We start from the raw sequence: 27,526 nt of genomic DNA, 5'->3' as shown, positions 1-27,526 counted from the left end.
AACACGAACTTAACAGGCAAAAACAAGATTATCTCCCATCGAGACATTTGTATCTGTTTTTTACCTAAAAACAATGTTGTTAGAAAATTTACCAATACAGTTTAAAAAAGTGTTTTCTGAAACAAAAACAATTCAATTAAGCTTACGGCTAATTAGATATTGCCAATTTAGAACAATACAACAAGAAACGCGATGTAAATAGAGACATCCCTTTTAAATCGAATTCAGAAACTCATCAAAACTTTCCACCGGTGGGCCTGTTTAACACAATTAATTATTTTTGACTATTATATCAAATTTATCAACAGATGCTGTTTTATCATATTTTGAAATATTCTCTAGAAAGCGTGAAAGACGCATAATTATTGATGAAAATAATTTCCCGTAAAGTAAAAATTATATTAAGGGGGTAGGCGCAAAATCTTGGTCCAGTGCTATTTAAATGTTCGAATCATGAGGAAACTAATAAATATTTAAAAACATTTAAACGCAGAATGAAAGATTACGTTATTACCGAGGGCGGAAAGTCCCTTAGAATAAACAAAAAGTTTCTTTTGAATGAAATATTTGAAATTAAAAATCACACTAAATTTTATCTTTTTTTTTACCCCTGTAACTTATTAAAATAAACATTATAGAAGTTTTCAAGTTAATTTCATGTAATCGAATGAACTATCTTCTGAAGAAGTCGTCCCAGGAATGCACCTCAACAATATTGACAATATCATTTTAAAGTCAGCTATTTCAAAATGTATAAAAGATGTTTGAATTGTCAATATACATATTGTAGGAAACAGAGGTTGAAACTCGCAAACCGGATACAAGTCTGGTTTTATTTTTTTTTGCGTATATCAAGGGGTGCTTATTATAAGACTAACTTTTTCTTAAAAAATTTCGCTTCGGAACCCCATTTTCATCCCTTTAAATGGGGTAATTTATGGTTTTTGCGAAACGTAGCCCTTCCTGTACGTTTTGCAAAAAAATTTCCTTAATGGAAAAAATATGAAGAGGAATATTTTCTACTATTTATTTCCCGACAGCACATGTCTATCACCCACCTTTTAGCGGGGGGGGGGGCGCCCCAAATTTGACGACAAGTTTTTAAAAAAGATTTTTTTTTAAATTTTATTTTTGCTAACTGTAATGGGAATCAAGAAGAAACCCCGCGGCAATTAATCACAAATAAGTGGCTGATTTTTTGGTATAGGTTTCATTTAAGGGCAATTGCCCATTTTTTAATTACAGGATGTTACATTAAAAAAAACCCTTTTTATACCATCTGAATCGCTTATGCTAGAGTAAAAAATCTTTCAGCGATTACCCATGTACTAGTGTTATTTACAAAGCGGTTCAGATGGTATAAAAATGGGTTAAAATGTAACACCCAAAAAATAACACCATGTATACCAAAAAATCAGCCACTTATTTGTGAATAATTGCCGCAGGGTTTCTTCTTAATTTTCATTATAGTTATGGAAAAATATTTTTTTAAAACATCTTTTTTAAAAACATGTCAACGTTGGTTGGCCACCCCCGCTAAACAGTAGGTCCATGTCACCAGCCCCCCCTTTTTCAATTTGAGGGTCAAAAAAAAGCTCATTCGTTTGTATTGCGTTAGTACTGGATTGTATCACCCTTCATTCGTTTGTACTGCCCCCACCCTTTTAAATCTGCCTGGAGGGGCTGGTGACATGCCATCCCCCCCTTTTTCGATTTGAGGGTCAAAAAAAGCTCATTCGTTTGTATTGCGTTAGTACTGGATTGTATCACCCTTCATTCGTTTGTACTGCCCCCACCCTTTTAAATCTGCCTGAAGGGGCTGGTGACATGCCATCCCCCCCTTTTTCGATCTGAAGGTCCGGGATAGGTATGTTCGTTTGTACTGCGTTAGTATCGGATTGTATCGTCCTTATTTTGTTTGTACTGCCCCCACCCGTCTAGATTGGCCTGGGGGGGCCAGTGACATGCTACCCTCTACTCTGCACTTTTTGCCTTCTGAATGTCGAAAATAGGCTATTTCGTTTGTACTGCGTTAGTACTGGATTGTATCACCCTTCATTCTTTTGTACTGCCTCCACCCTTTTAAATCTGCCTGGAGGGGCTGGTGACATGCCATCCCCCCTTTTTCGATATGGGGGTCTGGGATGGGTATGTTCGTTTGTACTACGTGAGTATCGGATTGTGTCTCCCTTATTTTGTTTGTACCGCCCCCACCCGTCTAGATTGGCCTGGGGGGCCAGTGACATGCTACCCCTCTAATCTGCACTTTTTGCCATCTGACGTCGAAAGTAGGCTATTTCGTTTGTACTGCGTTAGTACTGGATTGTATCACCCTTCATCCGTTTGTACTGCCCCACCCTTTTAAATCTGACTGGAGGGGGATCCCTTTCTTCGATCACGGAATCCGGGATGGGCATGTTCGTTTGTACTGCGTTAGTATCGGATTGTATCGCCCTTATTTTGTTTGTACTGCCCCCACCCGTCTAGATTGGCCTGGGGGGGGCCAGCGACATGCTACCCTCTACTCTGCACTCTTTGCCTTCTGAACGTCGAAAATAGGCTATTTCGTTTGTACTGCGTTAGTACTGGATTGTATCACTCTTCATTTGTTTGTACTGCCTCCACCCTTTTAAATCTGTCTGGAGGGGCTGGTGACATCTCATCCCCCCTTTTTCGATATGGTGGTCCGGGATGGGTATGTTCGTTTGTACTGCGTTAGTATCGGATTGTATCGCCCTTATTTTGTTTGTACCGCCCCCACCCGTCTAGATTGGCCTGGGAGGCCAGTGACATGCTACCTTTCTACATTTAAAACAGGGGAGGATTAATGCTAGGAGTAAGGACACAAAATTAGCCAAAACTATTATAGTAACACCGCGGGTGTAAAATTTGGTAAATTCGTCAAAAATGTAACGAATTACATTTTGAAACTGAAAAACAGGCTTGCAAGCCACTCTCCATGGGGAATGGAAAGTTACACCCTCAGATGGATCTCGGAGTAGTTCTACGCTACCGATTTGAAAAATGGTACATGTATTTGTTGGAGATATTTTGAACACCATTTTCGATCAGAAATCAGAGGAGCGACCTTTCCTTTTCCTTCTTCTTCTTCTTCTTCTTTAGGTGCCGTGTCTGTATTCAGACGTTGGCAGTCATCATGTTTACAATTTCCTGAAATCTCTCTCTATCGGCTGCTGCGCGAAATAATTCTTCTACTGTGCAGCCACACCATTGTTCCTTTTCCTACTAGGAAGAAATTTATCCATCCCCTCAATAAATTTTACAGTTTTACACGCTATCGATATGAAAATCAAAGATCTCATGCGGCGCATTCCGAAATGCACTCTGGATGACTGATTAACTGAAACATACATACGGAAGAATTCATTGGAATCGAAAATTATTAAAAGTATTTGGAACATTAAATGAAAAATTCCCACAATCAATGTCTTTCCTACCATCTAATGCCAGAGACCAGATAACAATAATTGCCGTTGCTATGTTATGGTAATTTGTTTTCTAGAAAGGTTTGTATTGTTCATTTATGACTGCAATGAGATTCAGAATTACCGTATTCCATTTGCAAAATAAATATAGTGTCAAAAACTTGCTTATACATTTGACGCACTGTCCGTCAACGTGTTAATTGACTCTACAGATTCAGTGCCAAAACGAGACATTTTTATAGAAAAATATTTGCAAATGTATGAAATGCCAAACTGACCTATTAAATAAAAAATGACAGTGCAATTTTCGATTTTTTTACTATTAAATTATCGCTGTATAGACCAGGGCTGATCTGTTTTGAAGTGGATGTGAGAGGGGGCATTCCGATTTTTGCAGATAAAATTAGGTGACAACTTCAGTAATTATAATTGGCTTATGCTGCTTCTCAAATATGTCCGCAACATTAATAAAAACATTCAAATATTTAAAAATTTCGAAAAACATCGAATTTTTTCAGCTTTTCAATCGTTTTTAAAACGATTCATTTTGGAACAAAGTCGTAGGGAAATAAAATAAAGATAATTGAATTTTTTATGATATACGACTATAAAATGCACTTAATAGATTTTGCATAATAATTTTGCAATCTAAAATTTTTTAAAAAAGTTAAAATTTTTTATAAACTTTCTGAACAAAAAGTAGACCATTATTGAGAAGTTTGCTAATTTTTTTACATATAAAGATACGCCCTACCTATTTAATACACTTTACAGAACTTAAGTTGGTTTATTTAATCGGCCTCAGCAATGTTTTACAGTTATACACAATTTTTTGGCTTATAAACAAATACAGTGAGGACGTTTGAGTTAATAAATACGAATAAATTCATTTTTCTGTTATTTATCAAATAAACATTTTTTTCTGTTTTAGGACAACAGTAAAATGTATCTCGAATTAACTAAATTAAATACTTTCTTCTGTTTGTCTCAATTAATTAAAAAAAAATTTGGGCACCCTGTATAAATAATTATGTAATAAATAGAGAATTGAATAATCTTTCAAATAAGCTAGCACACGACCCACATTTTCATTTAAAAAAATCATCGATTACGTCATCACACCCAGATGGATCACGTTAGTAGTATTATAGATATCCCAAAAATTATAATTTAAATATAAAAGTCGACCTGTCTAGGGATTTATCTCCAGAGTTGCCCATTCTCGAGAAAATGAATTTATTCCAACTCAAACGTCCTCACTATATTTGTTTATATGCAAAAAAATTGTTTATATCCTTAAAATAGTGCTGAGGCCGCTTAAATAATCCGATTCTAATTTTGTAAAGTGTATTGGATTGGTAAAGTACCTCTCGATATGTAAAAAAATTAGCAAACTTCTAACAGGTCTACTTTTTGTTCAGAAAGTTCTTAAAAAATTTAAACTTTTTTAAAAAAATTTAGATTGCAAAATTATTATGCAAAATCTATTATGTCGATTTTAATGAAATTTGGTGGAAGGCTTGAGTATGTCGTAAGAATTTTCTAAGTAAAATACGAAGGTTCTAAGTGCAACCAAAGTGGTTGAAAAACATTGAATAAAAAGAGGCTTATTTTGCCCTCTTATTTTGTATTTATTGCTATTTTGCAGACACGATAATCATTTAAGATATTTTATACCAGTCGTGTCGTATATCATACAAAATTCAATTATCTTTATTATATTTCCCTATGACTTGTTGAAAAAGTTAAAAAAAATCGATGTTTGTCGAAATTTTTAAATATTTAAATTTATTTAATAATGTTCCAAACATATTTGAGAAGGAGCATAAGTCAATTATAATTACTGAAGTTGTCACCTAATTTTCAAGAATCCACCTCAAAACAGATCCGCCCTGGTCTATACAGCGATAATTCCATAGTAGAAATCGAAAATTGCAATGTCATTGTTTATTTAATAGGTCAGTTGGGCATTTAATATACTTACAAATATTTTTCTATAAAAATGTCTCGTTTTGGCACTGAATCTGTAGAGTCAATTAACACGTTGACGGACAGTGCGTCAAATGTAGGTATAAGCAAGTTTTTGACACTATATTTATTTTACAAATGAAATACGGAAATTCTGAATCTTATTGTAGTCATAAACGAACAATACAAACCTTTCTAGAAAACAAATTACCATAACATAGCAGCGGCAGTTATTGTTATCTGGTCTCTGACATTAGATGGTAAGAAAGATATTGATTGTGGGAATTGTTCATTAAATGTTCCAAATACTTTTAATAATTTTCGATCCAATGAATTCTGCCGTATGTATGTTTTAGTTAATCAGTTAGCCAGAGAGGTTGAAATTGTACAACGAAGAGTGCATTTCGGAATGCGCCGCATAAGATCTTTGATTTTCATATCGATAGCGTCTGAAACTGTAAAATTTATTGAGGGGATGGATAAATTTCTTCCTAGTAGGAAAAGACAAGGTCGCTGCTCTGATTCCTGATTGAAAATGGTGTTCAAAATATCTCCAACAAATACATGTACCATTTTTCAATTCGCTACTACTCCGAGATCCATCTGAGGGGGTAAATTTCCATTCCCCATGGAGAGTGGAGAGTGGCTTGCAAGCCTGTTTTTCAGTTTCAAAATTTAATTCGTTTCATTTTTGACGAATTTACCAAATTTTACACTCGCGGTGTTACTATGTGCAAGGTTTGGCTGATTTTGTGTCCTTACTCCTAGCACTAATCCTTCTCTGTTTTAAATGTAGAAGGGTAGGGGTAGTACAAACAAAATAAGGGCGGTACAATCCAGTACTTACGCAGTACAAACGAAATAACCTATTTTTGACATTCAGATGGCAAAGAATGCATAGTAGAGGGGTAGCATGTCACTGGCCCCCCAGGCTAATCTAGACGGGTGGGGGCGGTACAAACAAAATAAGGGCGATACAATCCGATACTAACGTAGTACAAACGAACATACCCATCCCGGACCCCCATATCGAAAAAGGGCGGATGGCATGTCACCAGCCCCTCCAGGCAGATTTAAAAGGGTGGAGGCAGTACAAACGAATGGTGGGTGGTACAATCCAGTACTAACGCAGTACAAACGAAATACCCTATTTTCGACATTCAGAAGGCAAAAAGTGCAGAGTAGAGGGTAGCATGTCACTGGCCCCCCCAGGCCAATCTAGACGGGTGGGGGCAGTACAAACAAAATAAGGGCGATACAATCCGATACTAACGCAGTACAAACGAACATACCCATCCCGGACCCCCAGATCGAAAAAGGGGGGGATGGCATGTCACCAGCCCCTTCAGGCAGATTTAAAAGGGTGGGGGCAGTACAAACGAATGAAGGGTGATACAATCCAGTACTAACGCAGTACAAACGAAATAGCCTATTTTCGACATTCAGAAGGCAAAAAGTGCAGAGTAGAGGGTAGCATGTCACTGCCCCCCCCCCAGGCCAATCTAGACGGGTGGGGGCAGTACAAACAAAATAAGGGCGATACAATCCGATACTAACGCAGTACAAACGAACATACCCATCCCGGACCCCCAGATCGAAAAAGGGGGGGATTTTTTTTTTTGAGTGAATTTGATGGCCTTGGCCGAGCCAATTAGCCAGACATTTTGTTATTTTAAAAACAAACAAATTTGATTTTTCAATCAGAGGAATTTTTTCTGTATTTCTAACTCTAAATACATAACAAACTAACATTATTATCTACAATTATTATCTAAATAATACTCTGTTTTGGTTGTTCATTTTTTTTGTAAATTTTTATTTTTTTTTTGTATTTTTTTTTGTATTTTTTTTTTGTATTTTTTTTTGCATTTTTTTTATATTGTTAATTTGTTTTTTTTTATTAATTTTTTTATTGTTATTTTTTATAAATTGTTTTTTTTTTACTACGCTAAGACGTAAACTCTATTCATCCTCGCGGAGGTTTACATCTTCTTAGTTTTTTTTTGCATTTTTTATTTTTTTGTTTTTTTTGCATTTTTTATTTATTTATTTTTTTTTGTTTTTTTTTTTTTTCTTTTTCTCTTTTTTTTGTTCTTTTCTTTTTTCAATTATAATTTACAATAATTACTTAAATCTACAGGATTTAAAACAAAATAACAACAAAACAAACATGTTTGTTTTGTTTTAACAAACATGCCTGCTTTGTTTTAACAAAATTTCTTAAATACAGGGTAAATTTTATTGCTACAATCTATATTTACAATTTTTGATATGTTCGTAAATTGTTTTTAATATATTAATCTCTTCAGAAAAAATCAAATTGTTCAGGTAGACGGGAAGTGGAATTTTTAATATATTAAGATTATCATAAAATTTGTTTATATTTACTGATTGATGTGAACATTCGAGGAGAATATGTAGTAGATTACCTTCTTTTCCACACTCACAGTTAGATGACTCTGTGAGACCCAGACTGTACATATGAAGGGGGGTAAGAGCATGATTACATCTCAATCTATTTATAACTCTTATGAAATGGCGATTTGATACAGAATGAAACCATCTTTTAATGGGAATTTCAGGTCGCATTTGTTTGTAATTACTACCAGTTCTCGTGTTTCGATAATACCTTTGCCAATTTTCTTTTTGGTGTCGTCTACTAATAATATCAATATCCGAAATGGGTAGTAAGTTCATGGGAAGTTCTTCGCCTATTTCTAGGGCGGATTTGGCTAGCCTGTCTACTATTTCGTTACCCCTAATGCCTGCGTGTCCCGAAAAAGGGGGGGATGGCATGTCACCAGCCCCTCCAGGCAGATTTAAAAAGGTGGGGGCAGTACAAACGAATGAAGGGTGATACAATCCAGTACTAACGCAATACAAACGAATGAGCTTTTTTTTTGACCCTCAAATCGAAAAAGGGGGGATGGCATGTCACCAGCCCCTCCAGGCAGTTTTAACAGGGTGGGGGCAGTACAAACGAATGAAGGGTGATACAATCCAGTACTAACGCAATACAAACGAATGAGCTTTTTTTTACCCTTAAATCGAAAAGGGGGGGCTGGTGACATGGACCTCTAAACAGTGGGTGATAGACATATTATGCAGTCGGGAAATTGATTTTAGGAAATGTAGTTCTCTTCATATTTCTATTAAGGAAATTTTTTTAAGAAAAGTCTACGAAAACGTACAGGAAGGTTTATGTTTCACAAAAACCACAAATTATCCCCTTCAAAGGGATGAAAATATGGGTTCCGGGCAGTGGCGGCTGGTCTGTAAGTGAAGGGGGAGGTCATATCCGGTGGTTCAAGATTTTTTTGGAAAAACAGGACCTACAAATCCCATTTTAAATAATTTCTTATTCCATCATCTGTATTGGTTTCTTATAACTTATTTTGCAATATGTTGTTTAAATTTAAGCGGATCTTTATTTGACAAGTAAATATGAAATAAGTAAAAGGAACAAGTCTTCATTACTAATTGTCAAATAAATCAGATAAATAGTATGATATAATATGTAATTATAACAGCCAGAATATCAACAGACTACTTAAACTCAAAACCTAAAATAAATAAAAACTTACATTTTTATGCGGATTTAAAAAGTAAATCGATTCTTCTTCAGTTTAATTTCATTTGGCGTTGGAGTTCATTTATACTAACCACTACCGACATTTTATAAAAATCTATAATAAAATAATATTAATCTCACGAACGCACTTAACTTAACTTTGTAAATTCCGAATTAATCTTACTCTCTGCGTAGATAGTCACGTCTCATACAGGCCCGGATGTTCCTAAAAACGAGTTTTCGTCTGCCGAGCGCATGACGTCACTCACAGAGTAATCGCTGGCGAGATATAAGGAAACCAATATAAATAACGTCAAACTTCTCTTATTTTATTCAAATTACAAAAGGTAAAAATCTGAAATTTACACAGAAGTTACTATATATGTAAATACAACTTTTTGTCCAAGAAATTTTAAAATAATTACCCACAAATTAAAATTAAAAAAGGTATTTAAAAGACCAAATAAATTTGTATAAGTAACTTAAAAACTAAACAAGTACATAATTACAAAATATGTTCGAGCATTATTTTAAATATTTAGTTAGGTTTGAATAGAGAACATGAAATAAATAAGTGCTGTTTTCGAATTAACGTTTGTATAAATAAAAGTTTATTCCTACACTTATTACTAAACTTAGGCAAGTATGCTAATAAAAACGTATGAAATATGCGCATATACAGTAGTTTAAATAAAATATGCATGTTGTTTTCACCCAATTTTGAAAAAATGTGAAAACGTTGAATTATTTACGTATGTCTGTCCGTACGTCCGTCCGTAGACACAATTCTTCCGTCATTATACCAGGTAGAATGACAAGTGAGGTGTCGAATGAAAGCTTATATTATAAGGATGGTACTAAAGGTGAGAAATTTGACCTAGGACTTCCGGTTTTCGAGTTGCAACCGGAAGTACTGTTTTAAAGTCACCGGAATAGTACAAGCGATATATTATTCGATCCGCTTTAGCAAGACGAGAACAAATATATACTTCCGTTTTCATGACTGTCTGTCCGTCCATCCGTGAATATAACTCCTCCGTTACTAATACAGATAGAATGACAAATGAGATGTCGAATGAAAGTTTATAACCCAAGGATGGTGCTAAAGATAAGACATTTGTCATCGGACTTCCGGTTTTAGAGTTGCAACCGGAAGTACCTACCGTTTTAAAGCGATATATTATTTGACGTGCCTTAGCAAAATGAGAATAAATGTAGAGATACTTTTGGTTATTATACCTATAATTTTCGGTTAAAAAGTTCTAACCGGAAGTGCCATATAATATAATCGCAGAAATAGTACCTGTGACATATCAATCAAATCGTATTGAAGAGTCGAGCTTGAATCTTTGAAAATTAAAATTTAAAAGAAAATTAGGTGTTGAAAATTCTGGGAAAATTCTTGTAACCTGAACGAGGTTACGAGACGGTTACTACAGTTTCCCAGAATTTTCAACACTTAGGTAATTTTCTTTTAACTTTTAATTTTCGCGATTTCCGGAATGGAAATCGAAACTCAAACGGTAGTATTTAAGAAATGTAATTTTCGTTACACCAACAATTGTGGCTCAATCCCATATACACATTATTAAGAGCTTTTTATTGTTTTCTAGGCCAAAATTTTTTTCCATTTTCTTCTGGTAGCTCTCTGCAGGGTAATTGATCTATTTAGTTCTTTTATGCGAATGAACATTCTTGTTCTAAAGAACAAGCGTTTTGCCTTTTCGGGGCATTGAATATCTACACTTTGCAACAAAAGACTTTTTATGAAATTTTCACCACATACTAATCCATCTTTATTATGTGCAGCAAAAAATACCCTGTTGAGACTCTCAATGGCATTCATGAATGTAGAAGATGGTTTTGACAAACCACCCTCGCTCAAATGATCTATCCACGTAAATGATGCACTCGACGAACTTTGCAATGATAAGTCGTTCTTAAATGTATGGCAAATGAATCCTGCCAGATCATTTAACTCCATTCTGTATCTTTTACAGTTAGATCTCCATTTCCCGCCCCCTATGATTTCCCGGAAATCGGGAAATTTAAAAATGAAGAGAAGAAATTGGTTTTTAATTATTTTTCACTCTCTTTTTTATTTTTCTATTTTATCTTCATTATTTTTTAATGCAATTAGTATTAAAACGTATAAATTTGATTAAATATTGAACATATTTAGAAACAGGAAAATTATAAATTTGTGTTTAATCTGAATTTTCGTTGTTTTTATTATTGAAATAAGTTTTAGGAAAACATAAATTGTTCAGTGTTTGATCTTTCCAGCTGATTCTTTTTTGTACAGAAATTTGCTGAAATTATAAACACACGTTCGCTTTCTGTTGATGAAGGTCAGAAAGGTCTGATGTTTTTTAGTGCAGTGAGTAATTTTGTAAATGTCCGGTCAGCTGATTTGAATTGTCGTACAACGTGACCTCTTTTTTAATGACCGTTTATAATTTTTCATCGCATTCTTCATAAACATAAATTTAATTAAAAATTAATATTTACGATATAATCCTGGACCCTTCAAAATGAATCAGATCTTTTGCATAAACAATAGAATGTTTAGGCTTTAAAAATGTAACTAAAAAATGAAATATTTTAAGTGGAATTTGTTTCAAGCTTCGGTCATATGTCGTATAATCCGTGTATAATATTAATATACGACATAATATGACGGAAGCTCACAACAAATAAGAAGTGTGGAAAAGTCCTATTTAAAACGAAATATTTAAAAAAACCTCAAAAAACACAATTAAACGAATTTATAAGCGAAAACGTATGTTAACTATATGTGTACTGCAAGCTAACTTTTAAAACAACTCTGTGAGTGACGTATTTCGCGCCAAGGAGGATCCGCCCACAAATGTGTACCATCCTATTTCTGGTTGAGTGTATCGTGCGTCTCATAGATCTACGGTCAATGACCACGATGATACCAACTTGCATATAAGAGCGTATTTTCGTGAACGTTCGGAATCCCAGTGCTGTATTCTCACAGTGAGGTCAAATAAATTTCTTGACCATCGCGTATTTAGCTGTTTAAGAGTAATATTGCGGTAGTTTCAGTCAAAGATAAATTTGGCTTTTCGGTACTCTCAAACAGCTCGTATTTCATGTTTATTTATCGGTAATCTTTTGGCGGCATCTTTGTCGCTATATTTTACAACAACAAAATGACTGAAAAGTCAATACAATAAAAGCAAAATTTAACTTTGAACGATACTATTGTATTCCGAACATTTTTAATACAGAAAATTTTCTTTTTTTAAGGAAATAATTACATTATAATCGTTTGATTGTACAATTATTACAGGGAGGTCATTGACCAATTGACCTAAAGGGATAACCGCCACTGCGGGGCGAAATTCTTTAAGAAAATGTTAGTCTCATAATAAGCACCCCTTAGGGCCGGTTTTTCAGTGCTGGGTTAACCTATTTATTTTTCGGTCACCGAAATATTCATGGTTAATCAATTTTTCAGTAATAGGTTAGAGCTTAAACTGGTTTAAGTTAACCAAGATTTTAACCGATCCTCGTTAGATGGTTTAACTTGGTTTAACTCCGAATTTTGCGGTTACGCTTGCGCATGGGTACACTGCCTGACAGAAGAGATTAGTTGGAGTTGGGTTATGTTATTTTGTTTTTATTGCGGGAAGGATTATATTAGGTACCTCCTTATTATTATAAGGAAATTGTTATATGTGTATTATTATCGAAATTATAAATTATTATCGTTATTATATAGGAAGGAATTATAAGGAAATATATTATAACTGTATCCGGTACCTATGTTTACACATACTGTAACAGGATTTAGATTTAATGCATGATTCCTAGTAATATTTTAAAAAAATAATTTTATATTTGTCTACACAGCAAAATAATTATTTACCAAACAGTTTGAGTCCTTATTTCCTGGTCAATCTGTTCAAATAGTGATAAGACTGTGTGGTCTTCGACAAACGAAATCGGCAAAAAAAATTCTAAGTTATCCCAGTCATTGCAATTCTCTTCTGTTATGAAATCGAGGTAGACGTTATGAACTAAATAAAGATTCCGAACTTGATATTGCAATAATCATTTTTTTTTAATTTGGTTATAAAATTGTTTTTTTATTTATTTTTCTGTCAAATTGATCATTATATCTCGAATTGCACATGCGCACATACAGTTACTGCTGCCAACAGAAGAAAGAAAATGGTTAGCTAACCGAGATTTTCTTAACTTGGTTTAAAGCACTGGTTAAAATATTGGTTAAAATTTAAACTAGGTTAGCTAACCAAAATTTTAACCTGTCACTGAAAAACCGGGCCATAGTGTACCAGAAAAAAAAAATAAAATTGGACGTGTGTCCATTTTGCGAGGTTCAATCTCTGTTTCCTACACCTACACTAATAGGCAGATTTATCGGAGAATAGGCCATTTTTGGGAAAAGTTATTTACCAACAATTTTATTGCTGGAATCGAATCTTATGATTGTATATATTAATAATATAGGTATGCAAAGTCCGCAGATAGTGTGCTACTTTTTTTATAAACAAAATGTCGCCCGAAAATCGTGTTTTTTTCAATTTTTGCTCTATAACTCCAAATATTTTAAATTTAAACCAAAAACACCCAAATAAAAATTCACCGTAATTAAATTCTGCATAGAGACGTGTTTTTCCCGATTTATTTCGATGAAAATTTTCCCCGGAAAATGCGGGTTTTTCCAACAAAATCTTTAATTTTCAACTAAAATTTTAGATAAGTAATTGTTGTATAATTCCAGAAGCCGATAGAAATTGAATAAACAGTTTGGCAATAATTGAATTGTTAATTAAAAATTTACGGTTGCTATAATACCCACAATAATTATGATACATAAGAATAACTATGATTTTTATATAAAAAGACACTGTACCTATCTAATGTACTTTACAGAATTGAAATTGAACTATTTAATCGGCTTCAGGAATATTTTAAAATTATAAACAATTTTTTGGCTTATAAACAAATAGAATACCTCGGGAAATATTAAATTAAATTAAATCATGAAAACGGTATTGGACAAAAAGCGGCAGGACTCTTATTTTAAAAGAAAAAACGTTTAATTGTGATGAGTGGTTCCTGACATACAACCGGTCAAAGTTGACCGGCATTTACGGCAAAGATATAAACCTCATAATCATAATATCATCATATATTTTCGAACCATCACCTTTTTATTTTTGTCCTCTTTCTCCGCACTAATTTTCATATCTTTAAAATACTCATAACGTATATTATTACAATAAAAACTATCGATATTACTAGTGAAAATTGCCAAAAATAGCAAAATTCCAATCAAAAATTAGGTTGGAGAAAATGTAATCTCAAAGTTCAAAATCGGTACAGTCGGAAAAATGAAAGAATACCCATGAACGAACATATAAAACACGCTGTATTTTCCTGTCACCGTGTCACAAAGAAAATTGTCCGGTGCAAGTATTGTACCCTCGGAGATCCGTGAAAAAAATTTACACCCAAAATAACAAAATTCAGTTTGGCAACACTGAGTGAAAGTTGATAGTAACATATCCTTTTTAAGATAAGCACAACTGTAATTTAGTCCAAACAAATTAATATATTTTTTTGCCAACAAAAATCAGATTTTTCAACCAAATAATGTTTCAAATATGATGTGCAAAATCATTTTTAATTGAGTTCTGCTAATGGGCTTGCTTTTCGTTGTCATTAAAGTAAAAAAAACTAAATTTCACTCATTAAATCATTATTGTCCGGTTATCGTCTTAATTGTTTTAACTGTACTAATATCCGTCGAGTAATTCTGAATGATTAATAGGTTGCTAAAACATTTTATCTGTAGCGGCTTCTGGAATATTTTAAAATATCGAATTTCATTGATAAAATGCACATATCCCACCGATCTTCGCTTCGACCATACATGTAACAATAATTATTACATGTACTTGGCTTGGCCAATTTTTTGTGCGACACGGTGACAGGAAATACAGCGTATTTTATATGTTCGTTCATGGGTATTCTTTCATTTTTCCTACTGTATACGTTAAAAAAATGCATTTTCTCGGCTTCCCATGGAGCAATTTTCTTCATTCTTTTTTTGTTCCCAAGTAACTCGAGTAGAACCATATAACTAACGCAATATTAAATGTCAAACTTGCTTTTGTTTTCTTATAATAAATTAATTTATTGATTATAACAAAAATTTTTAATTTGTTTAAATAAAGATTGTATAAATAATTATACAGCTTTCAAATGAGAATATTTGTGTTTTCAACGGTAAAAGGTACACTTGTAGTTAGTTTACCTAAAAAAGTCTACAACTGGAAAAAATATGTAGTTTTCTTTTCTTATAAATAAATTAATCTATTATAACAAAACAAAAGCAAGTTTGACATTTAATAATGCGTTAGTTAGATGGCTCTACTCGAGTAACTTGGGAACAAAAAAACAATGAAGAAAATTGCTCATTGGGAAGCCGAGAAAATGCATTTTTTTAACGTATACCGATTTTAAACTTTGAGATTACATTTTCTCCATAGTCGAGGCATTGAAGGATTGAAGTGTCGATTTTTTTGCAGTAAGACGGATTTTAATGCGGATTGGTGCGTTGGATTCGTGAGAATGTCAGGAAATTTTGTGAACTAATGTAATGAATAAGAAATCTCAAATTGCATTTGTGCATAAGAAAAATGCATTTCAAAAATGCATTTCGGTAAAGAGTGGGAAAAATTGACCCAATTTTCTTACTCGGGGGTTTTTGGGGTCGCTGAAAACGAATATGAGGTCGGCGAGAGTGTGCAAACTGCCTGGTGCCTGCAGTGGGTGTAATAAACGTCTTCCTCTGGAGTATTATGGTAATTTGTTAAATAATTGGCCCAAACTTGTAACTCGTGGGGTTTTGGGGTCGCAGAAAATGAATATGAGGTCGGCGAGAGTGTGCAACGTACCAGGTGCCTGCAGCGGGTGTAATAAACGTCTCCATCTGGAGTATTATGGTAATTTATCACATAATTAGTTTAAACTCGTTACTCGGGGGTTTTTGGGATAATCTATTTTCTTCGATGTAACTATAGTGATCGAAAAGGGTGGTATTTTTATTATAAACAAACATAATTTTTTATTATTATAATATATGTATGGTTAAAAAAGCTCATTAAACAAAATTCATCGTAATTTATCTTTAAAATTCATTTTCTTCATCATTATCATATTCTTCTTCATTATTGCCTTCTTCTCTCGAGTCCAATGCAATATTTGTGCAATCAGAGCCTGCACAATTTTTGCAGGCTAAATTACAAACTAACCCATACTTCCTGCACCCGGATGAGTTGCCGCAGTCTGACTTACAACTACAGAATATTAAATTTAAAATAATTTGGAGGACCAGGTGGCTGAGTCTTAATTTAAATTCTTAATTTTCTTAATTCTTGTAATTTAAACATATTGCACACCTTACTTTTGTAACCGTGTCAATGGTCTGCGTTGTTGAGACACGTTAATTTAAATTAAAAAAAATTTTTACACTCTTTATAATAAATTATTTAAATAACAGGAAAACAAAATAAGAAAAAAAAACGTGTTCTGTTTTGCTTACAGTGTAACCGTTATATTAGTGTATACAAACGTGTGAGAGAGAAAGGCAATAAATCCTACATGAAATTAGTCAAGAATGTATCAATACTGCCAACCTAATTTTAAGCGCCAAATAAAAAAAAATGGAGATCCTCAACAAAATAATCATGTTTTTTTATAATATCCTATGAAACTAGAATTTAGTCGTTGCGATATTTATTTTCAGTGACCCCAAAGACCCCCGAGTAACAAGTTTGGGCCAATTATTTAACAAATTACCATAATAGTCCAGAAGAAGACGTTTATTACACCTGCTGCAGGCACCAGGTAGTTTGCACACTCTCGCCGACCTCATATTCATTTTCAGCGACCCCAAAAACCTCCCGAGTAATGAGTTTAAGCCAATTATATGATAAATTACCACAATACTCCAGAGTAAGACGTTTATTACACCCGCTGCAGGCACCAGGTAGTTTGCACACTCTCGCCGACCTCATATTCGTTTTCAGCGACCCCAAAAACCCTCCGAGTAAGAAAATTGAGTCAATTTTCCCACTATTTACCGAAATGCATTTTTGAAATGCATTTTTCTTATGCACAAATGCAATTTGAGATTTCTTATTCATTAAATTAGTTCACAAAATTTCCTGACATTCTCACGAATCCAACGCACCAAACTGCATTAAAATCCGTCTTACTGCGCCAAAAATCGACAGTAAGGCCTTTTTTGTGCTTCAATGCCTCGACTACCAGACTAATTTTTGATTGAAATTTTGCCATTTTTGGCAATTATCACTCGTAATATCGATAGTTTTTATTATAATAGTATATGGTATGAGTATTTTAAAGATATGAAAATTGGTGTGGTGAAAGAGGACAAAACTAAAATGGTGATGGTTCAAAAATTATGATCCTGTTGTTTATATCTTTGCCGTAAATGCAATTTTGACCGATGGTATCTCAGGAAGCACCCATCACAAGTAAACGTTTTTTCTTTTAAAAGAAGCGTCCTATCGTTTTTTTTTTTTTTCAATACCGTTTTCATGATTTAATTTAATTGAATATTTCCCGAGATATTCTAATTGTTTATAAGCCAAAAAATTGTTTATAGTTTTAAAATATTCCTGAGGCCGCTTAAATAGTCCAATTTTAATTCTATAAAGTACATTAGATAGGTACAGTGTCTTTTTATACAAAAATCATAGTTATTCTTATGTACCATAATTATTGTGGTTATTATAGCGACCGTAAATTCGTAATTAACGATTCAATTTTTGCTAAACTGTTTATTCAATTTTCATCGGCTTCTGGAATTATTATTTATACGAAAAGAGCTTTTATAATGCCAAGTTATTTAATTATTGATAAACAGTTACTTATCTAAAATTTTAGTTGAAAATTAAAGATTTTTTTGGAAAAACCCGCATTTTCTGGGGAAAATTTTCGTCGAAGTAAATCGGGAAAAACACGTCTCTATGCAGAATTTAATTACGGTGAATTTTTATTTGGGTGTTTTTGGTATAAAATTAAAATCTTTGGAGTTATAGAGCAAAAATTGAAAAAAACACGATTTTAGGGCGCCATTTCGTTTATAAAAGAGTAGCACACTATCTGCGGACTTTGCATACCTATATTATTAATATATACAATCATAAGATTCGATTCCAGCAATAAAATTGCTGGTAAATAACTTTTCCTTGTATTTTGCTAATTAGCCCAGAGTATAAAGTAATAATGCGGATAAAATTAAATTAAATATAAGATAATTTGTATTACCAAGTAACAAATCAAAATAATTGTTTAATTTGTATTTTGAAAACGATTTACGAAGTGGAAATCGAAACTTCAAATTAAACGTATTTTAAACTGAAATTATAGTTAATTTTCGTTGCATATACTTAATCTTTTAAAATACATAAATACATAAAAAATACATAATCTTTTAAATCACTTAATTTAATCTGGTGTTAAAATAAGTAAGATAAAAATTATATTTGACTTTTTAGATCTAAGCCTCAAAAACGTTTTTTACAAACTTTTAATCACGTTGGTTTTAGAATCAAAACAGTAAAAAAGGAAAAAAGGAAAAATGGAAGCTTTAACATAAGACCCTACATAAAACAAACAAAAGTTAAACGTTTCCACCGACAGGTTTCACCTTCACGTTATATCAATTTTATTTAAGCTTTAAAGTGAATCGTTACCGATTCATGTTACTAAAAAACCGACGAACTGAATCTCGATAGAAAATTTAACAAAAGCATACACCGTATTCATCAATATCAACTGTACCGAGTTTAAAAAGTTTGTTTATTTAGAAAATGTTCAATAAGTACACTATAGTAACGTAAACAGAGTTTTTCAGAAATAATATTTTTTGCTCCGTGCACATTCAGAACGTTGAGGTTAACCATTCATCTCCTTTATCTTGGATTTTAAAAACAACAGAAGCTAGGACAAATAATCCCCGGACAAATAATCTTGGACAAAAAATCACCACAAAATTATCCCTGGACAAAAAATCCCCGGACAAAAAATCCCCGGACAAATAATCCACGGACAAAAAATCCCCACAAAAAATCCCGGACAAATAATCCCCACAAATTGTTTTGGTCAAAATATCCCCACAAAAAATCCCGGACAAAAAATTCCCAAGAAATATTTGCTGCCGAATAGTTCTCTAAAAGTTTTCGCGAAATTTTACCAAATTTCGAATTCCAATTCCATGCTGAAAACTTTAAATTATGCATGACAAAAGAGTGTGAGTTTTTTCAAAAATCGTGGAAGATATGGGGAATGAGCTAAGGCCCCGTTCTAATGACAGGCGCTTAACACGCGTTTTGATAACGCGCGTCTACAACAATAGGTACATACATTTTACTGAAGACTGAAGACCGTTCACATGCTAACGCGCGTTTAAAGTAATCAGAACGGGTCTTAGTTTATTCCCCATATATTCCACGATTTTTGAAAAAACTCACACTCTTTTGTCATGTAAAAGTTGAAGTTTTCAGCATGGAATTGGAATTCGAAATTTGGTAAAATTTCGGGAAAACTTTTAGAGAGCTATTCGGTAGCAAATATTTCTTGGGGATGTTTTGTCCGGGGTTTTTGTGTGGATATTTTGTCCAAAAAAATTTGTGGGGATTATTTGTCCGGGATTTTTTGTGGGGATTTTTTGTCCGGGGATTATTTGTCCGGGGATTTTTTGTCCGGGGATTTTTTGTCCAGGGATAATTTGTAGGGATTTTTGTCCGGGATTATTTATCCGGGGATTATTTGTCCCGACCCCTTTTAACACAGTATCATCTACTTTCTTCATCTCATTTCTTTATGATCTTCTAAGTAGACCTCTCTTCCTTCTGCCTGTGGGACTCTAGTGTTGTTGAATCAGATGTTGTGTTGGCCCAGGTTCTGAGGTTGTTTGGTCTGGAACTCGCTTTCCAAATATTTTTACTTACAGAATAACTTGTAGGAGGGCATATAACTTTTATTCTGTATAAAATTATGTGTGTTCGTTGGAGAATTAAGTAACGAAACTTTAAAAGAAAATGCACAAATTTATTGAGTTGTTAACAGCTTACGGTACAAAACTATACTAAATTAATGAATACAAACTATTTCTTAAAATCTTTCATAGTCCTGAAACATATCACTGACACCTCGAAATTATCAGCGTGGGTATTTATCATCTCCGATGTAGTCTAGATATTGAAATAAAAACACACACAGTAAGGGCCACATGAAACAAAGAAACCAACCGGCAATAACTCATTCTACTTTTGTTGCTATGAGAAGGCCGTAGATGAAGTGTTGCTATGACAAGGCAATCGAATTATATGTTGCAGTTACTGATTAAAATCCCTTTATAATATGGATAATGAAACCTCATATCTACTACTTGCCGTATTACACTTCTACTTCGTTCAGTTAATAGCATCACAAAATATAATAGCATATGGTTAAAATAAAGCATGCGCAAATTTCGTTGGATTATCTATAATAACAGTTAGCATTTCCTTTGTTTATCAAAAAAGAAAAGGTCGACAGATATTAAAATTTTCCAGGCAGTGGTGTTGTTTAATTTTAACATTTTTCAAAATTTGAGTCACCAATACCAGGAGAACTATCATTTATAATTTCAAAATCATTTCTGTTATTCTCATTATAAAGATATAAAATATTGTTATTATTAATGTCTAAGACTGGCTCGTTGAAATAAAAAAAAAAATATTTAAAACCAAGTTAGCTTTAACATTCTGAAATCCGCCAAATTCCGTTTCTTTTCGATAGATATGGTTTATTGGAACACTCAACATAGCGTCTGCCGGTTTGTTTGTTTTAACCGAAGGCGAAATATGCTGAATATTCTTTATTTTTGTTTGTAATATTTTATCAAGATGGTCTAATTTTAGTTTACGAGCATCAATTTTTTCGGTGAAGTTGATAATATTACTTCGGACTTGATTGTCTTGTGTATATTATTTGGACTAAATATATTATGTTCTCGATCAGATGAAAATAATGTGATTTCCTTTAACCTGCTTTTTAAAATAAAAGGTAAATTTGGCAATTTTGGGTGAAATTCTGTACAAATCAAATAAACAGAAACTATAAAATAATGTAATTTTGATGAGGATCCATTAAAAACGTTTATAAGCTTGATAGCTTTCTCACAATTAATATAATTATTAGAAGTTCTGACTGAAATTATTGTTGGCGTAGTTGCTGTTACGTTACTAATTGCCATTGTATTAGCCAAAAATAAATTAAACAAATAAAAAAAAATGCAAATACTAGATACATATTATGATATCTTAAAAGTTTCAAAATAGCGAAACAGAGTAAATAAAAAAAGGAAACAAATACAAAATGAATATAATTCAACTAACCTCAAGTATTTCCGTAGAACGTGGCTTCACACTGGATCGGGTCGAAAACGTTGCAGCTTCCCAGATCAAGTGGCTTTACCCTGGAACGGGTAGAGAACGGATGGAGAACGTTGCACTTTCCCAGATCAAGTGTCTTTACACTGGAACGGGCAGAGAACAGGTGTGAGCACGTTTTGTACCTTCCAGATCAAGTGGCATTACACTGGATCTGGTCGAAATTCTAAACTGAATGTAGTCGGTATGGTAGCCGGGATGTTGTTGATTCTTCTGTGGAAATGATTCACCCTTTACAGGGTCGAGTGACTTTTCACTGAAGCTGGTTGAGAAGATTTCACGAAGTTGCTGGTTGCACCTCCCCAGAACTTCCGAATTACTTTGTGGCTTTACACAACAAGTGGCCTTACACTTGGAATTCTTCAAAGTTGCTTACGGGTTCCTTCAGTTTTCCTTCCTCGTGGCCTTACACTCGGAGCTCAACTACTAAGTCACTAATTCTCCAATTTCCCAATTAACGATTAAAATCGATTAAAAAGGCTTTACTTTCTCTAATTGGAAATTCTACTGACTGCGCTACTTTTATTCTGTATAAAATGATGTGTGTTCTTGGAGAATTAAGTAACGAAACTACTGAAGGAAATGCACAAGTTTATTGAGTTGTTACAGGCTTAGGGTACAAAACGATACTGAATTCTAAATTAATGAATACAAACTATTTCTTAAAATCTTTCATAGTCCTGACACATATCACTGACACCTCGAAATTATCAGCGTGAGTATTTATCATCTCCGATGTAGTCTAGATATTGAAATAAAAATACACACAGTGGCGTGCTCGCTATAACACCTCCCTCCTGAAGACCGAAGCTGGGGTGTTCAAGAAGGGCTTCGTTTGCAGCTTCGAAGTTTTGGCTTATAGTGTAGAGCCTCTCTGGACATGCTCCGCACAGGGCAAGTAGGGCCACATGAAACAAAGAAACCAACCGGCAATAACTCATTCTACTTTTGTTGCTATGAGAAGGCCGTAGATGAAGTGTTGCTATGACAAGGCAATCGAATTATATGTTGCAGTTATTGATTAAAATCCCTTTATAATATGGATAATGAAACCTCATATCTACTACTTGCCGTATTACACTTCTAATTCGTTCAGTAATAGCATCACAAAATATAATAGTAAACGGTTAAAATAAAGCTTGCGCAAATTTCGTTGGATTATCTATAATAACAGTTAGCATTTCCTTTGTTTCTCAAAAAAGAAAAGGTCGACAGGTATTAAAATTTTCTAGGCAGTGGTGTTGTTTAATTTTAACATTTATAATTTCAAAATAATTTCTGTTATTATCATTATAAAGATATAAAATATTTTTATTATTAATGTCTAAGACTTGCTCGTTAAAATATAAAAAAATATTTAAAACCAAGTTAGCTTTTTAACATTCTGAAATTCGGCAAATTCCTTTTCTTTTCGATAGATATTGTTTATTTGAACACTTGACAGAGCGACTGCCGGTTTTTTTGTTTTAACCGAAGGCGAAATATGCTGAATATCCTTTATTTTTGTTTGTAATATTTTATCAAGATGGTCTAATTTTAGTTTACGAGCATCAATTTTTTCGGTGAAGTTGATAATATTACTTCGGACTTGATTGTCTTGTGTATATTATTTGGACTAAATATATTATGTTCTCGATCAGATGAAAATAATGTGATTTCCTTTAACCTGCTTTTTAAAATAAAAGGTAAAATTGGCAATTCTGGGTCAAATTCTGTACAAATCAAATAAACAGAAACTATAAAATAATGTAATTTTGATGAGGACCCATTAATAACATTTATAAGCGTGATAGCTTTCTCACAATTAATATAATTATTAGAAGTTCTGACTGAAATTATTGTTGGCGTAGTTGCTGTTACGTTACTAATTGCCATTGTATTAGCCAAAAATAAATTAAACAAATAAAAAAATGCAAATACGAGATATTATATCTTAAAAGTTTGAAAATAGCGAAACAGAGTAAATAAAAAAAGAAGAAAACAAATACAAAATGAATATAATTCGACTAACCTCAAGTACTTCCGCAGAACGTGGCTTTACACTGGAACGGGTCGAAAACGTTTCAGCTTCCCAGATGAAGTGGCTTTACCCTGGAACGGGTAGAGAGCGGGTGGAGAACATTGCACTTTCCCAGATCAAGTGTCTTTACACTGGAACGGGCAGAGAACAGGTGTGAGCACGTTTTGTACCTTCCAGATCAAGTGGCTTTACACTGGAACTGGTCGAAATTCTAAACTGTATGTAGTCGGTATGGTAGTCGGGTTGTTGTTGCTTCTTCTGTGAAAATACTTCACCGTTTCCAGGGTCGAGTGACTTTTCACTGAAGCTGGTTGAGAAGATTTCACGAAGTTTCTGGTTGCGCCTCCCCAGAACTTCCGAATTACTTTGTGGCTTTACACAACAAGTGCCCTTACACTTGGAATTCTTCAAAGTTACTTACGGGTTCCTTCAGTTTTCCTTCCTCGTGGCCTTACACTCGGAACTCAAATACTAAGTCACTAATTTTCCAATTTCCCAATTAACGATTAAAATCGATTAAAAAAGGCTTTACTTTTTCTAATTGGAAATTCTACTGACTGCATTACTTTTATTCTGTATAAAATGATGTGTGTTCTTGGAGAATTAAGTAACGAAACTACTGAAGGAAATGCACAAGTTTATTGAGTTGTTACAGGCTTAGGGTACAAAACGATACTGAATTCTAAATTAATGAATACAAACTATTTCTTAAAATCTTTCATAGTCCTGGCACATATCATTGACACCTCGAAATTATCAGCGTGGGTGTTTGCTCATCTCCGATGTAGTCTAGATATTGGAATAAAAACACACACAGTGGCGTGCTCGCCATAACTTACATGGATCTTAAAATTTAATATCTTATTTTTGTTACAGATGCATTTGAAAGTCAAGTAATCCGAATTCTACACAAAGTCCACTCAAGTTTAGATAAAAACGACCATCGAATGACTGATCAAGATAGAAGAGATCTAACAGAATTAGAATGGAAGCAAGCGTCCATCGTTCTCGACAGATTTCTTTTGGCAATATTTCTTCTTATCACCGTTATCAGTACAGCTACTATTTTATGTCGTAGTCCTAAAGATCAAACCTAAAGCGATAATATAAAAAGTTTGTTGTGTTAACTACGTAAAGAATGAATCATTTATATGTATGTATAAAGAAAGTAAAGTGCTGAAAATGCCGTTCGGAGTACGGAGAAAAGTTACTTTACATTCAATTTACGCACAATATTTTTTCTACAATCATACATTTTTATAAAGGTAAATTATTAGAAGATAAATACCTTTGTAGTTTGTAAATTAATGCAGATATAGGCCATTTTAAAAAATACAGCCGCGGCAAGAAACACTACTTTTAAATCAGCAAATGTTCAAGAGATAGCGCACATCAGGCTCAGGCCAAATGATATCACGCCAGAGGTATTATGGACAAATGTATCATATTAGTAATATTTATGAACTTTACCATTTTAAAAGACGATAGCAAATTTTGAAACAAAACTACATACAGAGTGAGTTTTATGTATGGAAACACTCAATTATCTCGGAAACGGCTTGCACGATTTTTATAGATTTTGGTGGGTAAGGGTTTTTTGAAGTGGCCGATATTATAGTGGCAATTACATTGTTTTCAGGTTTTTCGTTTTCCCGAAAATCTAATGAACTTTCTTATTTCAAATGGAACACCCTGTATATTTTTTGCGTTTTGTCCTCGTCCTAGAGAAGTCCTAAAGAAATACTGACAATTTTTCATGTTATATTCCCTATAGGTACCTAAATGCCATAATTTCGGAGTTATTGCTACATATTTATTAAAAAAAAAATTAAACAAATTATAAAAATAAATTTTTTTGGCTCGGGCAAATATTATTTTAGATTCTTTGGATCATTGTGAACAAAAAAGATATTTTGTAATTTTTCTATAAAGTTAATCGTTTCCGAGTTATAAACAATTTAAAACTGAAAAAAATCGAATAATGACGATTTTCAAGGTTCAAAAATACAAATAAAAATTGTTAGTTTTGAAACAGCGTAGAACCGAAATTCAAGTTCAAGCCTTATTTTACCAGATATCGATATAATTAATTTGAACTTGTTTTATATTAAAATATTTTTTTATTTGTTAATGCAGCCCGATCGCCTGTCCTCTCATATGTGCTTTATTAACAAATTAAAAAGCGATGTTTTAAAATAGAACGTACCAAAAACTCTTATGGCCAGCTCCTAGAAACAGGATAGAGCTTGAATTTAGGTACTTCGTAATTTCTAAAATTATATTTTTTATTTGTGTTTTTGAACCTTGAAAATCGTCATTATTCGATTTTTTCCAGTTTTAAAGTGATTATAACTCGGAAACGATTGATTTTATAGAAAAATTACAAAATGTCTTTTTTGTTCCCAATGATCCAAAAAAACCTAACCCGTTGTCCTAATTGAACGACAAACGCGACACGACGCGACGCGACACGTAAATATCAGGTAATGGTTGTATTTTGTGTGTGGCCTACGTTTTCGGGTTAACCAGTCTACGACAAGACGCGACGAAGTGCGAACTTGTTTTGTTCGCGACAGGGTTGCCAGATTGGGGGAATTTCCCCCAAATTTGGGGTATTTTTTCTTGTTTGGGGGATTTTTTGGGGGTATACACTGAATGGGGGATTTTTTGGAGGAAAATTTTTTCGCATTGGGGTTTTTTGGGGTATAATTTTAAGAACATTCAATTGCTTGGCCGATTTTGAACTTCAAGTTAAACTGTGATTCACAAAAATCTTTGAATATATAAATTCATTTACAGTCGATTCTGCCATCTAGTACAAACTACTTAACTTATTTTGTAAAGCATTACAGTTTTCTTCAATAGCGACACAACAAAATTTGGTTTTTGGGCGCTTGATGGTGTATTTAAATATTCATAATGGTACCTATGTGAAACACAGAAAAATGTATCTTCAAGTTTAATTTTATTTACTTTTCTAGAATTAACTTTGAAGAAGGTTATATTTCTGGTGTGTTCAATAATACGCATAATTAATTTAAATTAGTGTTTGTAGACGTGTTAATCTAAAAATATGCCTAAAGAAAAGGAAAAAGGAGTATACCCGAAACTACCGACTTGTTTGGGAATCGGATGCTGAACTAAGAAAGGTAATCTGTTTAATAGAATTTTAATGGTGTGGGCCATTAGTAATTAATTATTCTATGTATGATGGATTGGTCCTGTATCAGAAGATGACACAAAATCATTTTGTAGGATATGTAAATGGCAGATTTACAATATATTAGAGAGTTATCAAGTAACTCTATGAGAATACGGTAACGTTATAAATAACATGTAAAGTATACAGGAAAATAGCGTTACTGTATTCGCGATGAAAAACAAAGTGTCTGACCTCTGGTGGAATAAATTTTAACCACTATAAGTGGTATAAACAAACCAGAAAATTGTTGATTTGAATGGAATTTGGTCAATATTAGTAAATTTTTAGTAAATTTCAGCATTATGAAACCATTAAAATATTTTAAATCAAATCGGTATTGTTCTGTTCCTCAAATGAATGTTTGTTTATACCATTTATATCGGCCATTTTCCTGCATTCGACCTGCCCTCTATATTCCGTTTCAATCGCGAATTCTCCTAGGGTTACTTGATAACTCTCTATTGTATAAAATTCTACGCTGCTAAAATGACACTTGACAGCCAAAAAAGAAGAAAAAATGACAGATGACAGCCCAAAAAGAAGAAGAAATGACAGATGACAGCCCAAAAAGAAGAAGAAATGACAGATGACAGCTCAGAAAAAGAAGAAGAAATGGCAGATGAATTTTGGGGGATTTTTTTACAAAAATGTCATTTTTGGGGGAATTTGTAGTTCAGGTTGGGGGAATTGTATAAATCGGTCTGGCAACCCTGGTTCGCGACGAGACACGACGCATTGTCAAGCTTGCAGTGTCAAGTGCAAATTGCTTTTTTCAATTCAAATTATGCT

At 33.3% G+C, this 27,526-nt stretch overlaps 1 protein-coding gene across 1 annotated transcript in view; it reads left to right on the top strand.

Annotated features, from left to right (window-relative positions):
- The window catches only part of LOC126885572 (neuronal acetylcholine receptor subunit alpha-7-like), a 360,582-nt gene extending 335,254 nt beyond the window's left edge, over positions 1-25,328 (top strand). The window contains exon 7 of the mRNA XM_050652162.1: positions 24,412-25,328. Within this exon, the coding sequence (XP_050508119.1) occupies positions 24,412-24,632 (221 nt within the window). The 3' untranslated portion in view covers positions 24,633-25,328. The remainder of the gene's footprint in view (positions 1-24,411) is intronic.
- Positions 25,329-27,526: the final 2,198 nt, after the last annotated feature.

This window comes from Diabrotica virgifera, chromosome 5 (genome assembly GCF_917563875.1).
Source record: "Diabrotica virgifera virgifera chromosome 5, PGI_DIABVI_V3a".
Lineage (NCBI taxonomy): Eukaryota > Metazoa > Arthropoda > Insecta > Coleoptera > Chrysomelidae > Diabrotica > Diabrotica virgifera.
The sequence above is the reverse complement of the archived record's forward strand: the minus strand, read 5'-3'. Positions and strand labels throughout refer to the sequence as shown.